Source organism: Ornithorhynchus anatinus, chromosome 2 (assembly GCF_004115215.2).
Source record: "Ornithorhynchus anatinus isolate Pmale09 chromosome 2, mOrnAna1.pri.v4, whole genome shotgun sequence".
Classification (NCBI taxonomy): domain Eukaryota; kingdom Metazoa; phylum Chordata; class Mammalia; order Monotremata; family Ornithorhynchidae; genus Ornithorhynchus; species Ornithorhynchus anatinus.
The window spans coordinates 20,521,317-20,537,040 of NC_041729.1; the positions used below are offsets into that span (position 1 = coordinate 20,521,317).

A 15,724-nucleotide genomic window follows, 5' to 3' on the forward strand; every position below is an offset into this window, starting at 1 on the left:
AGGATGAGTAAGGCCCCAGATTCTGTGACAAACAGTAGTAACAATCATAATAATAATGGCATTTGTTAAGCGCATACTATGTGCAAAGCACTGTTCTAAGCGCTGGGGAGGATACAAGGTGATGAGGTTGTCCCACTTGGGGCTCACAGTCTTAATGCCCATTTTACAGTTGAGGTAACTAAGGCCCAGAGAAGTGAAGTGACTTGCCCAAAGCCACACAGCTGACAAGTGGCGGAGTCAGGACTTGAACCCGTGACCTCTGACTCCCCAGCCTGTGCTCTTTCCACTGAGCAATGCCACTGTTCTCGATCAAAGGTATTTATTGAGCACTAATTATGTGCAGAACACTGTACTAAGTGCTTGGGACAGTCCGATACAACAAAATTAGCAGATACGTTCCCTGGCCATAACGAGTTCACAAATCTAGAGGGGAGACAGATATTAATATGAATACATTATTTATAAACAGAATAATTTATAAAGTAGTAACAGCATTTATTTAGAGCCCACTTGGGGCAGGTTAGTGCTTGGAAAGTACAAAAATAAAGGAGTGACACTCCCTGGCCACAAGAAACCTACAATCTAACAGTGTAGATTGACATTAAAATACTTACAAATGGAGTACTCGAGATCAATAATTGAATGTACAACTAAATACACATATACCAAGAGTACTGAAGGCAGACATAAATGTGTTCACAAGTTTTAGAGCTGGCTGAGGCTCGACAACAATCGTTTCATACACCATCACCCCAGTGAGAAAACTGGGAAGGCAATGACTGTATAAACGACGACTCCCGCCGCCGACAAGGAGTTGGCATTAATCCGGGCAAATATCAAGATTTGTGGCTCTTTTCTCACCTTTGCCCAGCATTACTGTGTCAATTCAAATTCCTACCAGTATTTTCGACCAATCCACTGTCACCTTACCCTCTCCAAGAGTCCCCAAACTTGCTGGCTTTCTTGCCTCGTGCAGTGTCAGTTTTTACCCGCTCACTGACCGAAGAGATCGCAAACCCCTTTAGGCAATCTTGACCTCGGAATTAAATCAACATGCCGGGTTCTGAGCGTATCGTCTGCTCTTCTTACTTTAGAGCACTGCAAAAAATGTTCGTCACCTTTATTCTCAGCGCTGGAGCCCGTATTACCATCAGGTGCAGGCAACATATCTTCAAATCCCCACGACACCATGTGCTTCCCTCCGAGCAAACAGGAGGGTGATCCCGGACCCCCTTCCAAAAGCAGCAACCTTGAAGGGGACGAAAAGAGAACGCAAAGTCACTTCAATGACTTGGGTGAGATGGACAAAGCTCACGTCGGAAAACGATTTAGTTGGCATAGAGAATTACAAACATTCTGGTTTGTCAAAAGGGATTTGGGGGGACAACGTCAAAGAGAACAGAACCTGAGAGAAACCTAAAGCTTTTTTAAAACTGATTGAGAATGGCTTCTTCGATCATACACCTCTAGTCTTCTGACCTTAATTTTGATAGTGGTAAAGCTTGGCCTTTAGAAATCTACAGTAAAGCACTCAAAATTTCAGAGCAAAGGTAAAATAGCTGTACTCCAAGGCTAACACCTACCTGTACAACACATCGGCTACAGGCAGGGACCCCAGGTCAGTCTGTTTCTGTAATAGGTGGACTGTGTGAACAAACGTTTTCAAGGAACCCCTAAAAAACAACAAACATCAAAACATACATTACAATTATTTGGTTCTTCAACAGTCTGCTGGTCCTTACTTTCTCTAAACCTGAAGGGCATGCTTATACATTTGTCCTTTCAACTCAGGAGTCTTTGTTTCTCCCTTGAAACACGACGTAGCTTTTCCTTCCCGGGGACCGGCAGGCCACGGAGGAACCTCGCAAAGCCCTTAGCAGTATCTGACTCCACCGGACAACCGCTGAAAAGTGCGGAACCAAAGGGACTTGTCTGAGCGTGGCTGGAGCTGGGGCGGATTGGCAGTGTGCCCTCCCGACCTGCCCCCGGAGGGCTGGGGATCCACGGGCTCTAATTCGGATCCTTCCTCTGAATTTCATGACTATTTAATAATTATTATTATTCATTCTATAGTATTTATTGAGCACTTACTATGTGCAGAGCACTGTACTAAGCGCTTGAGATTATCATTAGGGTATTTGTTAAATGCTTGCTACGTGCCAAGTACTGCTCTAAGCACTGGCATAAATACAAGTTAATACAAGCTAATCAGGTTGGACACCGTCCCTGTCCCTCACAGATGAGGTAACTGAGGCCCAGAGAAGTTACGCCCAAGGTCACGCAGCAGACAAGTGGCAGAGCTGGGATTAGAACCCAGGTCCTTCTGACTCCCAGGCCCGGGCTCTATCCACTAGGTCACACTACTTCCCTACTTATGCTGGGTGTCCAATTCATGGGGAAAACCTTGAGGCTTTTGAATTGTGAGCGCTGCTTGTGGCCCCAAACAAGGCAATACACAGACAGGGAAACGAATCAATCGACGGTATTTTTTGTTTTTAGCTTTTGTACGGTATTTGTTAAGCATTTACCATGTGCCAGGCACTGTATTCAGCGCCGAGGGAGGTACGTGCCAATCACGTTGGACGCGATCATTTCCCACATAGGGCTCACAGTCTTTATCCCCATTTTAGACATGAGGTCACTGAGGCACAAAGTGAAGTGAAGTGACTCGCCCGAGTTCACACAGGAGACAAGTGGCAGAGCTGGAATTAGAACCCAGGTCCTTCCGACTCCCAGCCTGTGCTCTCTCCACTAGGCAATGCTGCTTCTCTGCATGCCTACTGTGTGCAGAGCACTGAATTAAAGATTTGGGAAAGTACAACAGAGTTGATAGATAGGATCCTTCCCACAAAGGAGTTACAGTCTACAGGGAAGACAGATGTTAAAATAACAATAGGGATAGGGGAAAATATTAAAGAGCAGCATGGCCTAATGGAATGAGCTTGGGCCAGGGAGTCAGAACACCTGGCTTCTAATCCCGGCTCTGCCAACTGCCTGTCCTGTGACCTTGGGCAAACCACTTATCTATGCCTTCGTTTAGTCATCTGTAAAATGGGGGTTCACTGTCTGTTCTCTCTCCTACTTAGACTGTGAGCCCCTTGTGGAATAGAGGTTGCATCCAACCCGATTAATCTGTCTTTAACCCAGAGTTTAGAACAGTGCTTGACACAAAGGAAGCACTTAACAACCACACGGACAATAATAATAATCCAGAAAAAAAAAGTAGTCATTATAATGCCTACCATCTGAAATCAAGCAGAGGGAACTTTTTTTATAGTTTTTGTTAAGTGGTATTAATCCCCATTTAATCCCACAGATAAGGTAAGTGAGGCACAGAGAAGTAAGGTGACTTGCCCAAAGTCACATAGCAGACAAGTGGTGGAGCCAAGATTAGAACCCAGGTCCTTCTGACACCCAGGCCCGTGCTCTAACCATTAGCCCATGCTGCTCTCATAACTTCAAATGCGCTATGCACATTTCAGTTAATTTTGAAACCACCAGTAATAAATTCTGTGAGCAAGAAACCTTTTTCGTTCAATTAACCAAACAATGAAATGCAGTGTGGCCCGGTAAATGAGCACAGGGCTGGGAGTCAGAGGACCTGGGTTCCGATCCCAGCTCCATGACTTGCCTGCTGCGTCACCTTACGCAAATCATTTAATTTCCTTGTGCCTCAGTTTCCTCATGTGCAAAGAGAGGACTCATTACCTGTTCTCCCTCCTACTCAGACTGTGAGCCCCCGGTGGCCCAGGGACTGTGTCTGACCCGATTATCTTTTATCTACCCAAGTGCTTAGCACAATCCTTGGAACATAGTGAGGGCTCAACAAATAGCAGAGTTCTTAATATGATCATCATTAATAGCGATATTTACTGAGCACTTATTGGGGGCAGAGCAGTGAGCTAAGTGCTTGCGAGAGTACGATATAGTAGGGAGACACAATCCCTACCCTCGAAGATCGTACAATCGTTAAAATAAACTGCAGGTAGGAGAAGCAGCAGGGCACATAAATATACCACCAAGTGCCGGAGGAGGGGGTGTCAACGTGTTTAGGGGATACAGTTTTAAGTGCATAGGTGTTTCAGCAGGGAGGGATAACACGTGGAGAGATGAGCGTTTCGTCAGGGAGAGCTTCCTGGAGCAGAGAGGATTTTAATGGGACTTTCAAGATGGGGAGAGTGGCGGTGTGTCGTATAATAATAATCATATTTGTTAAGCACTTACTATGTGGCAAGCACTGTTCTAAGCACTGGGGTAGATACAAGGTCATCAGTATGTCCCACCTGGGGCTCCCAGTCTTAATACCCATTTTCCAGATGGGGTAACTGAGGCCCAGAGAAGTTTAGTGACTTGCCCAAAGTCACACAGCTGACAAGTGACGAAACCGATATTAGAACTCATGACCTGTGACTCCCAAGCCCGGGCTCTTTCCACTAGCCACGCTGCTTCACCTCCCCTCAGCACTGTGCTCATTTGTATATATTATTTATTACCCTATTTATTTTGTTAATGAGGTCTATATCTCCTTGATTCTGTTTATCTTGATGATGATGTTTTGTTTTGTTGTGTTTCGCTTTGCTATCCGTCTCCCCCGTTTAGATTCTGAGCCTGTCACTGGGCAGGGATTGTCGTTATCTGTTGCCGAATTGTCCATTCCAAGTGCTTAGTCCAGTGCTCTGCACCTAGTAAGCGCTCAATAAGTACTATTGAATGAGTATAGGAAGGGGAATGGAATTCCAGGCAAGGGGGAGGGTATGAACAAAGTGGGAGAGACAGCGAGACAAAAGGGCAAGGGGTAGGCGGTGGGTTGGTGTGGAGGAGCGGGTTGGGTTGCAGTGAGAGAAGAGCAAGGATAGAAAGGAAAGTGGAAGCTTAAAGCTGAGGGTGAGGAGTTCCTGCTTGAGGTGGAAATGAATAGACCGGAGTGACCTGCCCAAGTTTTAAGCCTGAATGCTATTAAATCCACCACCAGTTAATTATTACACTCTTACCAGTTCCATTCTAGTTCATTAATCTTTCAGGGATCTCAAAATAGCCAAAGTCTGACTGAAAGGCAATTTTCAGGAGCAAAAGAAAAAAAATTGCAAGAACAAAAATATATCTATTTGGGCTCCTCTTTGACTTCTGCAGTTCTACAAGCAAGTAACTCACAGAATTAGCAGCCTTCCTTCATGGGGAACCTTGACAGAGAAACCCATTACACACACACACACACACACACACACACACATTATATACATAAACATATATAATTATATATTATGTATTATATATACACACACACATATATCAGTAACAGAGTTTCCATAATAAACCACACTTTTTGAGGATTCAATCAGTCAGTCGTATATACTGAGCACTTCCTGTCTGTGGAGCACTGTTCTAAGTACTTGAGAAGCAGCGTGGCTCAGTTGGAAAGAGCAAGGGCTTTGGAGTCAGAGGTCATGAGTTCGAATCCCAGCTCTGCCACCTGTCAGCTGTGTGACTGTGAGCAAGTCACTTCACTTCTCTGTGCCTCAGTTCCCTCATCTGTCAAATGGGGATTAAGACTGTGAGCCCCACGTGGGACAACGTGATTCCCCTGTGTCTACCCCGGCGCTTAGAACAGCGCTCGGCACATAGTAAGCGCTTAACAAATACCAACATTATTACTTAAGCAGCGTGGCTCAGCGGAAAGAGCCCGGGCTTGGGAGTCAGAGGTCATGGGTTCGAATCCCAGATCTGCCACTTGTCAGCTGTGTGACTGTGGGAAAGTCACTTCACTTCTCTGGGCCTCAGTGACCTCATCTGTAAAATGGGGATTAACTGTGAGCCTCACATAGGACAACCTGATTACCCTGCATCTACCCCACCGCTTAGAAGAGTGCTCTGCACATAGTAAGCACTTAAATGCCGACATTATTACTATTATTATTTAGATAGTAGAGACAACAATATAAGATACGGTCTCTGGCCAAAACGAGCTTACAGTCTAGACGGGGAGAGAGACGCTAAAATAAATAAATTTCAGACACATTCCCTGCCCACAGCGAGCTTGTAGTCTAGATGGGGAGAGAGACATTAAGATAAATAAATTAATTATGGAGATGTACTAAAGTGCTGTGGGGCTTAGGGTGGAGGTGGTGAAAAAAGGGAGCGAGTCAAGGTGATTCAGGAGGGCCTGCCATTTCAGAGGAAATGAGGGGCCGGTCAGGGAAGGCCTCTTGGAGGAGACGTGCCTTCAATAAGGCTTCGAAGGTGGGGAGAGCGACTGTCTGTCGGATACGAAAAGGGAGGGAGCTCCAAGCCGGAGGCAGGACGCGAGCAAGATATACGAATCTGAGGTACAGTGAGATGGGTGGCATTAGAGGAGTGAAAGTGTGCGGGCTGCGTCGGAGAGCGGTGAGGTGAGGTAGGAGGGGGCAGAGCGCTCGAGTGCTTTGAAGGCGATGGTGAGGAGTTTCTGTTTGAGGTGGAGGTGGGTGGGCAACCATCAGAGGTTCTTGAGGAGCGGGGAAACCCGGACTGAAGCTTTTTGTAGAAAAATGAACCGGGCAGCAGAGTGAAGGATGGAGCGCTTAGTATGGACTGAGTAGGAGAGAGGCAGGAGGCAGGGAGGTCAGCAAAGAGGCTGATAAATTACTCAAGGTGGGACAGGATAAGCAGCGTGGCCCAGTGGAAAGAGCCCGGGCTTGAGAATCAGCGGCTCTGCCGCTTGCCGGCTGTGTGACTTCGGGCAGGTCACTTAACTTCTCTGTGCCTCAGTTACCTCATCTGTAAAATGAGGATTGAAACTGTGAGCCCCATGTGGGACAACCTGATCACCTTGTATCCCCCCAGTGCTTAGAACAGTACTTTGCACATAGTAAGCGCTTAACAGATACCACCATTATTATTATAAGCGCTTGGATTAACGTGGCGGTAGTCTGGACGGAGAGGAGAGGACGGATTTTAGCGATGCGGTGGAAGTCGAAGCTGGAACACCGGTTTGCTCCTGGCTAGGGAACTTACTGTCGAAGGGAGTGCCATCCTCACAAAGAAAAAATTTGTTTCAAAAATATAAACTCCAACCACCGCTTGGAATTCCAACTAAAAATGAACCACAGAGAGCAAGGTGCGAGTAAGGAGTCATTCATCTGCTCAGCACACCTGGGCCATTTAAATCGCATTTCAACGCTGAGCCTGAGTGAGGGCTAAAGTCCTAATTGTGGTAACTCAGAGAATCGCGGGGCCTCCAACCAGCTGCTTGGCCGGGCGGGGGTGGGCCGGCTCCCCCGGGGGAACGGGCGAGCCGCCGACCGGCCTCTGGAAGGCTTCGGGCGGCTAGGCCGCTCAACTCTTCCCGTTTCCCCCAACACCGGATCTCGGGGGGCTGCACGTGTCGCTATTCATTCAACCGTATTTATTGAGCGCCTACTATGTGCAGAGCACTTGACTGAGCGCTTTGGATGGACAGCTCGGCAACAGATAGGGACCATCCCCGCCCAGTGACGGGCTCACGGTCTAAACGGGGGAGATGGACGGCAGAGCAGAACGGAACGAAACAAAAACAACGCAACATCATCGAGATAAATAGAATCGAGGAGATAAACACCTCGTTAACAAATAGGGTAAGAAATGATATATACAAATGAGCACAGTGCCGAGGGGAAGGGGGAAGAGCAGAGGGGGAGCAGAGGGAAAGGGGGGCTCAGTCTGGGAAGGCCTCCTGGAGGAGGTGAGCTCTACACGCCCTCTTCTAGCCGCAATTGTTCACCGGAGGTTTGGTCTTATATAGATGGGATGACACTGCCAAACTAAGGTCTCCAAATGTCTGTCTTCCCCATTAGACTGTAAGATCCTTGAGGGAAGGGATTGTGTCTACCTAGTATACTGTACTCGCACAAGAGCTTAGCATAGTGTTCTGCACTCATACTGGGTGATGGCACCATAGATGCAGAGGTCCCTCTCCTAGCCCATTGGGTGGGAAGGCCAGGTCCCCATCAAGGTTTGCAGATGTCGGCAGGCGGAAGCCCGGGGCCCCGGTTCAGGCTGAAGTTTTCAGCTCCTGCACACACCTGTTCCGTAATCAGGTCGTCCCACGTGAGGCTCACAGTCTTAATTCCCATTTTATAGATGAGGTCACTGAGGCCCAGAGAAGTAAAGTGACTTGCCCACTGTCCCACAGCTGACAAGTGGCAGAGCCGGGATTCAAACCCATGACCTCTGAGTCCCAAGCCCGGGCTCTTTCCACTGAGCCACGCTGCTCGGAAAGTACAATTCGGCAACCGACAATTCGGCATCGAGCCAAGCATCGCTCTCTTCAGGGCAAGCCAAGCTCAGGAGAGTCCTAGTCATTTCCCCCATTCATTTATCCATTCAGTCGTATTTACCGAGTGCTTACTGTGTGCAGGGCACTGTGCTGAGCACTTGGGAAAGTACAATACAACAACAAATACTGATAATCTCTGCCCGCAATGAGCTCACGGTCTAGAGTGGGGGAGACGGTCATCAATACAAATAAACAGAATTACAGATATGTCGATAAGTGCTTTAGGGATGGGCGGGGGGGAGAGCAAAGGGATAAATAAAATTACAGATATGTACATAAGTGCTTGGGGGCTGGGAGGGGGGAAGAACAAAGGGACCAAGTCAAGGTGACGCAGAAGGGAGTGGGAGATGAGGAAAGGTGGACCTACTCCCTCTTCCTCCTGTATCGCCGCTGCACTTGGATTGGCACCCTCCATTCACCTCACCCTCAGCCCCACAGCACTTACACACATATCCATAATTTGTTTTAATGTCTCCTTCCGCCTCTAAACTGTAAGTTCCCTGGTGGGCAGGGAACGTGTCTACCAACTCCGTTACACTGTACTCTCCCAGATGCTTATTACAGTGCTCTGCAAAGAGTAAGTGCTCAATAAATACCATCAATTGATTGAGTGAAACAAAGAGCCTCTATTTTCCTAATCCAGGCTTAAAAAAAATACCAGCACACAAATATGTCCAGGCACCCCATCCTCTCCCTAGAAGGAAAATGTATCAGTAAACACACTGAAATCTGCATTCTTTGCTAATGATCTGGTAGCAGAACTACACAACCAGGCCGGTGGCTTATCAGCAAAAGGTAATTTCCATTTTATGCCACATGACATTTTCTCTGATGACTGAAATATAGCCAGAGTTTTGATGCCTTCTATGTTTACTCTAATCATTTTAGGAAATCCAAGTGCAAGAATGATTCCAAACCCGCCGGATCTTTCCCCGGTACCCGTGACGCCAGCTGAGCAAAGCAAGCAAGCCCCGGTTCTTCCTTACCTTGCGCACGCCAAGGCCACGAGAGCAGCGGCTGCGTTTTCTTTTTGCTTGTAGGGGATGTGTTGGCCTGAAGCGGTTGTCTCTTCCAACCAAGAACAAAGCAATGCCTCGATTCCATTAAGACAGTCAGCTGGTTCCTTAGTCAAACTCAACGGCTGGCAGTCCCGCAGGCAATTCAAGAGCACCTCGGCGGTTACGTTACAGAGAGACGGGTCCGTTCTGCTCTGGGACTGAATGAGAGGAAAGACCAAGAGGAGCCCCATGCGGGAGGTGAACGGAGCCTGCTCGGGTTGCTGCAAGAGCCCCTGGCGTTTGAGCAGGGCCAGAGTTTCTTCGTCCCCAGAATTTTCCCTTTCGTGTTGTTCTTCCAAGGCCAGTTGCCGCTGAGCGTTCCACAGGCCCCGCAGGGCGTTGAGGCGGTATTCGAGCAGGCGGGCATAGGCATTACTCTGGTTTCCACACACGGAACGCAAACGTTCTGCTAATTCGGTGGGATTCTTGGTCTCAAATGTCAAAATCTAAGAAGAGAAACATAGGAGAGTTACCGTTTACATCGGCAGGGGCCGATCTCACCACCGACACTTTTGCCAACGCACAGTGTGGCTATTTCACCTAAACCACGGCTACACCTCCAGGAGGACCTGGGAACAGACAAAAGGTGGAGGTCGGTTTGTCACGGCCGAGTCCAGTGTGCCTGGAGAAATGGAGAGGTAAGGCGGCAGGCCCTTCCGCGCTCCGGCCCAGGAAGTCTTCACATACGATCACTGATAACTGGAGGCGAAGGGGGCTGCTGTTAGCCTTGACTCTAACCCTTCCCTGTCATCAGACTGCTTGGATCCTAGGGACCACCCTGAAGCACCCTGAGGAAGGAAGGCCTGAGGTAGCAGAGCCAGGGGTCTGGGATCCAGGGGTAGAAAAGCTTAAGGATACAGCTGTTGGAGTTTCTGGGGCAGGCCTGGATACCTAGTCTTCCACGGCTCCAAAAATGTTTGCCGCCACCGTCTGTCTGGCCCGAGCATTTGGAAGAGGCCAGCCAAAGTGTCAGAGTCCATTAGAAAATACTTTCCCCATACCATGCTCACGATATAAAATTACGTCGTGAAACCAGTCCTTCCTATCGTCCAAGAAACTTCACATTCAACAGGCTGGGAGTATCATTAAAAGATCTAGAAACCGTCATTCTACATGCTGATGGCTGCATCGTAGAAACACACAGGGAAAGACGACACATAGATGACTGTTGATGGTTTTACAGGGTCAGACTACCACTACAGACTGATGAAAAGTAATTAAGTCATTCATTCGATTGTATTTATTGCGAAACCTTACATACATCCTGGACCAATGAACCCTTACATTCCATCAGAGATCTTCATTGAACAGTCAGTAGTATTTACTGATCACTTCGTGGGTACACGGTACTCTACTGGGCACTTGAGAGTACAATATAACAGAATTGGTAGACACGTCCCCTGTCCACAGTGAGCTTACAGTCTATGGGGGAGACGGACATTAATATAAATTACGGATATATACGTGAGTGCTGTGGGGTATCAATTTGACAGCCCCAAACTGAAAGGCAGCACGATTTCTAATACTGCACTGATAACAAAATATTTTTATTACCCTATTTATTTTGTTAATGAGGTGTACATCCCCTTGATTCTATTTATTGTGATTACGTTGTCTTGTTTTTGTCCGTCTGTCTCCCCTGATTAGACCGCGAGCCCGTCGATGGGCAGGGATTGTCTCTATCTGTTGTCGAATTGTACATTCCAAGCACTTAGTACAGTGCTCTGCACATAGTAAGCGCCCAATAAATACTACTGAATGAATGAATAACAAAAGTATTACGAATCAAGAAATCCAGTATGTTCTTTAAGGATCCGTCAGCCAGACTGTGGAAAGCCTAAGACCAAACTCAATGTCAGTAGAGTCCAACTGTTATGTGCCTTACAGAAAACAGTGAGTCCACAGAATTTCCACCCTCTGGAGCAGTTCCGTCACGGTCCCTTATGCACGAACCTCACCTTCACGTGGCAAGACGGGATCACAAATGGAACAAAGTGTCTACCAGAACTGAAGCAACTCTGCTGGGTGGTGTTTTTATACGGAATGAATGGCACAAAGCTACACAATGGGTATTACGGGATCCACTGAAATAAGACCAGAGGCAGGGGTGACTGCAAAAATGATTTAAGGATGCTAAAAGGAACAACTCCCGATAACGAGGAACAGCTCCTAAATGTCTGAAGACAAGCACCACAAAAGCCAGGCTGTCTTGCCAAAAATTGAGAAAGGAGAAGCTCTTTTTAAACAGATGCTCCGAGAGGAACGTGAAGTTACGAGGCAAACTCAAAAAGTACCAAATTCGGCAAAGGGCAAACATTATCACAACAGGGGGACCATCTCCGTACTTGTGCAGTGTCAGAACAGTGAATCAGCCTTCTCGGCCCTGCCAACACCCACTGGATATATTTCGTCAGCGGCCGTGCCACCTTCAAATCTACAAGACAATTATATAGGTACACGAACCTAAAGGTTCCTATGCAGATGTGTCGATGGAGTTATCCAGAAGGTGTACTGGTTCCCAGTGAAGGGGGAAGGAATTTATTCCCAGTGAAATTTATTACACTTATTTTAGCAGTTGCATGTTTTACTTCTGAACGCTGATTATGAAAAATTATGGAAAAATTGAATTGTACAATATTTTAATAGCTCCCAGTTTTCCTCTTGCTGTATGACCTCACTTGAAACAGAGTATAGATTGCGTGGTTCATACGTATAGTGGTGTCAACATCTGAAGCATCTTCTTATCAAGCATACAATTAGAATGACATTTTCCTCAACTTTCTACAGCTGGGGAATATGAGACTCTAAACTTTGAGCTCGTGGGAGGCAGGGAATGTCACTGTTTATTGTTGTATTGTACTTTCCCAAGCGCTCAGTACAGTGCTCTGCATCCAGTAAGTGCTCAACAAATACAACTGAATGAATGAATCTTTCTACCCACTCTGTTGTACTGTACTCTCCCAAGTGCTTCGTAAGTGTTCCGCATACGACTGATCGATTGATTTACCTTTTTCCTTTTTTCCCCTATTTCCCATCTCGCTTCTTTCCCCTCCTTTTTCTCCTGCTTCCCTTAGTGTTAGATTTAGTTCTTAAATGAACTGGCAGAATAGCCCTTCCCCTTGTTTTGGGGTTGCAAAAATTATGTAAGAGGAGGTAATTATTAAGTATGGTAAATTCAAATGCAAAGATTTTCCGCATTAAAACTCAACTAGGTTAATGTTTTTAAAAACTGTTACTGAGATGGACAGAGACTCCTCTCTTCAATGGGGATTTAGATACTTGTCTTTCCTCCCACTAAGTCCATAAGCTCCATGTGGGCCAGGAGCTGTCCAATCTGTTCAAATTCTTATCTCCTCCACTGTTTACCACAATGCTTGGCATATAATGAACACTGAAATACAAGAACTATTATTATTATGGGCAATCTGTGAGAGATTCATATTAAAACTGTTTACCAAATGCATTTTTTTATGAAAAGTGAGGTCTCCAATTAATAGCTTAGAGAATACGCAAAAATTATAATTTTGTTTTTAATAGAAACATCACAAGACAGAAATTCACAGGCCTGGGAATCAGTAAACTTGGGTTTTAGTCCTAGGTTTCTCACAATCACCTGCTGTGTGACCTTGGGCAAGTCCTTTAACTTCTCTACATTTCAGTGACCTCATCTAATAAATGGAAATGAAATACCTGTTTTTTTCCTCTAGAACTGTGAACCACATGTAAGACAGAGACTGCGTCTCTGCTACGATTATCTTGCATGTATCCCGCTATTGTGCACCACTGTTATATACCGTCATTAAAATCATGATCCACTCTAAACCTGGAATACATTAGAAAAGCAGTTTTTTTTTTCCCCTTAAGGTGTTTGTTTCTCCACCAAATAGTGGGACCTTTGGAGAGTCTTCCAGAAGCAAATTTAAATCTGAAAGTTCCTGGCTGCAATAAATGAGCACATAGGCCTATATAGATTTGCAAAACTATTTGACTGCGCAGAACCAACAGCCAATTCAAAATAATAGGCCGACCTAAGAAAGTAGCAGGGCCTAGTGGAAAGAGTATGGGCGTCAAAAGACTTGGGTTCTAATACCAGCTCCGCCACTTGTCAGCTGTGTGACCTTGGGCAAGTCACTTAACTTCTCTGTGCCTCAGTTTCTTCAACTGTAAAATGAGGAGCCCTATAGGGGACAGGGACCATGTCCAACCTGATCAGTTTGCATCTACCCCAGCGCTTTGAACAGTGACTGGCACATAGTAAGCATTTAACTAATACTATATTTAAAAAAAATCAGAGACAAAATGATTAAAGGTTACAAGAAATGTTATAGTTCTAACACAGAGCTCCACATTCCCCTCTAGATTGTAAGTTCACTGTGGGCACGGAACGGTCTACGAAGTCTGTTGTACTGAACTCTCCCCAATGCTTAGTACCGGTGCTCTGCACACAGCGATCAATTCCATTGATTGATATATCCAAAGATAGATTTCTTGTCCACGCTACCTTGAAAATTTGACTAGTAACATAATTCCCAGGATGTCTGCTTGCTGGATTTGCTTTCAGCAGCTCAAGGGTAAGAGGATAAAATGTTTTTCCAACTTTTAAGAAGGGTTGTAATGGTAAATAATTTACCTCCCCACAAGCCAGAGTATTCACCCCCTTACACCAAATATATATATATATATATATATATATATACATATATATATATATATCCGTTCAAAGCAAATTTGCCAAAACCCAAATTCATAAAATCCTGGTTTAAAACATATATCTCGTCTAAGGTACTATTTATACTTGGCAGAGTATAATCCCTAATTGATCATTTGGGTTCTTGTTCCCTCAAATTAAACTACCATTTAAAGCACACTAAGCCCTGAATGTGCTTTGAGAAATGAATTTCTCTCTTCCTCATTATGAGCAAGATCTATATTCCTTCAGCTATTTCGAAGGGACTGAGTGGTACTAGCATTCACTTCTTTTCATTTTAAGGAGTTGGCATGCTACAAAAATCCAGGAAACAATCCTCTGATTATTTGGGGCATTAAAATGGGATTGTTTGTTCCTACCCTGGACTTTGAAAGGTGTCCTAAATGTCTTTTTATTACTTCTTCCTAAACCAAGTGAAGAAAAAATTTAGGATAGGTGTAAATGATACAGTGAGATCTAAAAAGTTAACCCTAAAAGACTGAATTTAATTTTCCAAACTTTTCTCTCCTCTTCCTCCTTAGAATAACCATTTATTTTCTAAAACAGTTATGTCCTCCACCTTTATTTTACTTTCGGGGAGGAATATACTTAGTAAACATATAATTACTGGTGAGTGACTAAAAAGAGCTGGTTAAAATTAGCTTTTTTACTATTTGGATGATCAAGGGATTTTTCTACAAAAATAATAAAGCCAACCTACGTACTAGATGCGAACGAGAAAAACATATTCCCACCACAACAAAAATATCCAAAGTCTGCTACTGCACTTTGAATTTTTTCAACAACAAAGAATCCTGCAAAGATTATGAACTTAGTCATCCTCGTGACTCCAAATTCTGAAACTGTTATACCACTTAGGGCACAGAAAATACTTTTTAACATTGATGATGTGATTTCGTCTCTGCCAACAAACCATACTTGGATAAAGACCGATATGAGCAGGATAGACATTACTTTAGCAGGCATTGATTATCTGTGCAAGCTGTACAAAGCCACTTCTGAAAAATTCAAAATAGGCTTTCATTAGGTTCAAGAACAAAGGCTGATTCTGAAACATTATACCTGACTTCTTAATTTTTATTATCAATGTCAAGCTAAAGGGCTTCTAAAATATAGTATCTTCTGGCTCATTAGAAGTGAATATAAACCTAATTCCCAAATCCAGGCTACGTTGGAGAAAACATAAACCTAATTCCCAAATCCAGGCTACATTGGAGAAACCATAAAAAGGCAATCTGTACTTTTCTGACAATTCTATTTCAGAGCAGGCCTTTGATGACATTTTTAGCATTCCATTTGTACAGAAAATTCTTCTGAAAGGTTATAAGACATTTGATATGATTAACCAAATATTATACACTATAGACGCTTAAGTGATAGCTACACGTATTGATTTAGCAGCATCTAAAGCTGACTGTGCTTTCTAAAATCCATTACGCTGCTCAGCATTATCCATTTTCAGTGGGACCTTCTGAGCATCGGGAACTGTCCATTTATTAACAAGACTATGCAGCTGTTTTTAGCCCACTGAAGTCCGAAGGTCTTCTGAAATCATTTAGTAAAAAACATGTCTTGCTTTTTGTTTCCAATAAACCTGCCGTGAAGCACCTTTTAAGGGTTGTTAAGTGATGCGCTGGGGACTGAGAGACAGTAACAAACGCAATGACA

At 44.9% G+C, this 15,724-nt stretch overlaps 1 protein-coding gene across 5 annotated transcripts in view; it reads right to left on the reverse strand.

Moving 5' to 3' along the window:
• The window catches only part of HECTD4 (HECT domain E3 ubiquitin protein ligase 4), a 200,482-nt gene that overhangs the window by 132,318 nt on the left and 52,440 nt on the right, over nucleotides 1-15,724 (reverse strand). For all 5 annotated transcript variants that reach the window (XM_029055452.1, XM_029055434.1, XM_029055443.1 and 2 more), the window contains exons 2-4: nucleotides 9,277-9,794; nucleotides 1,584-1,673; nucleotides 1,119-1,249 (exon numbers count right to left, since the gene is read on the reverse strand). In XM_029055452.1, coding sequence (XP_028911285.1) covers nucleotides 1,119-1,249; nucleotides 1,584-1,673; nucleotides 9,277-9,794 — 739 coding nt within the window. The remainder of the gene's footprint in view (nucleotides 1-1,118; nucleotides 1,250-1,583; nucleotides 1,674-9,276; nucleotides 9,795-15,724) is intronic.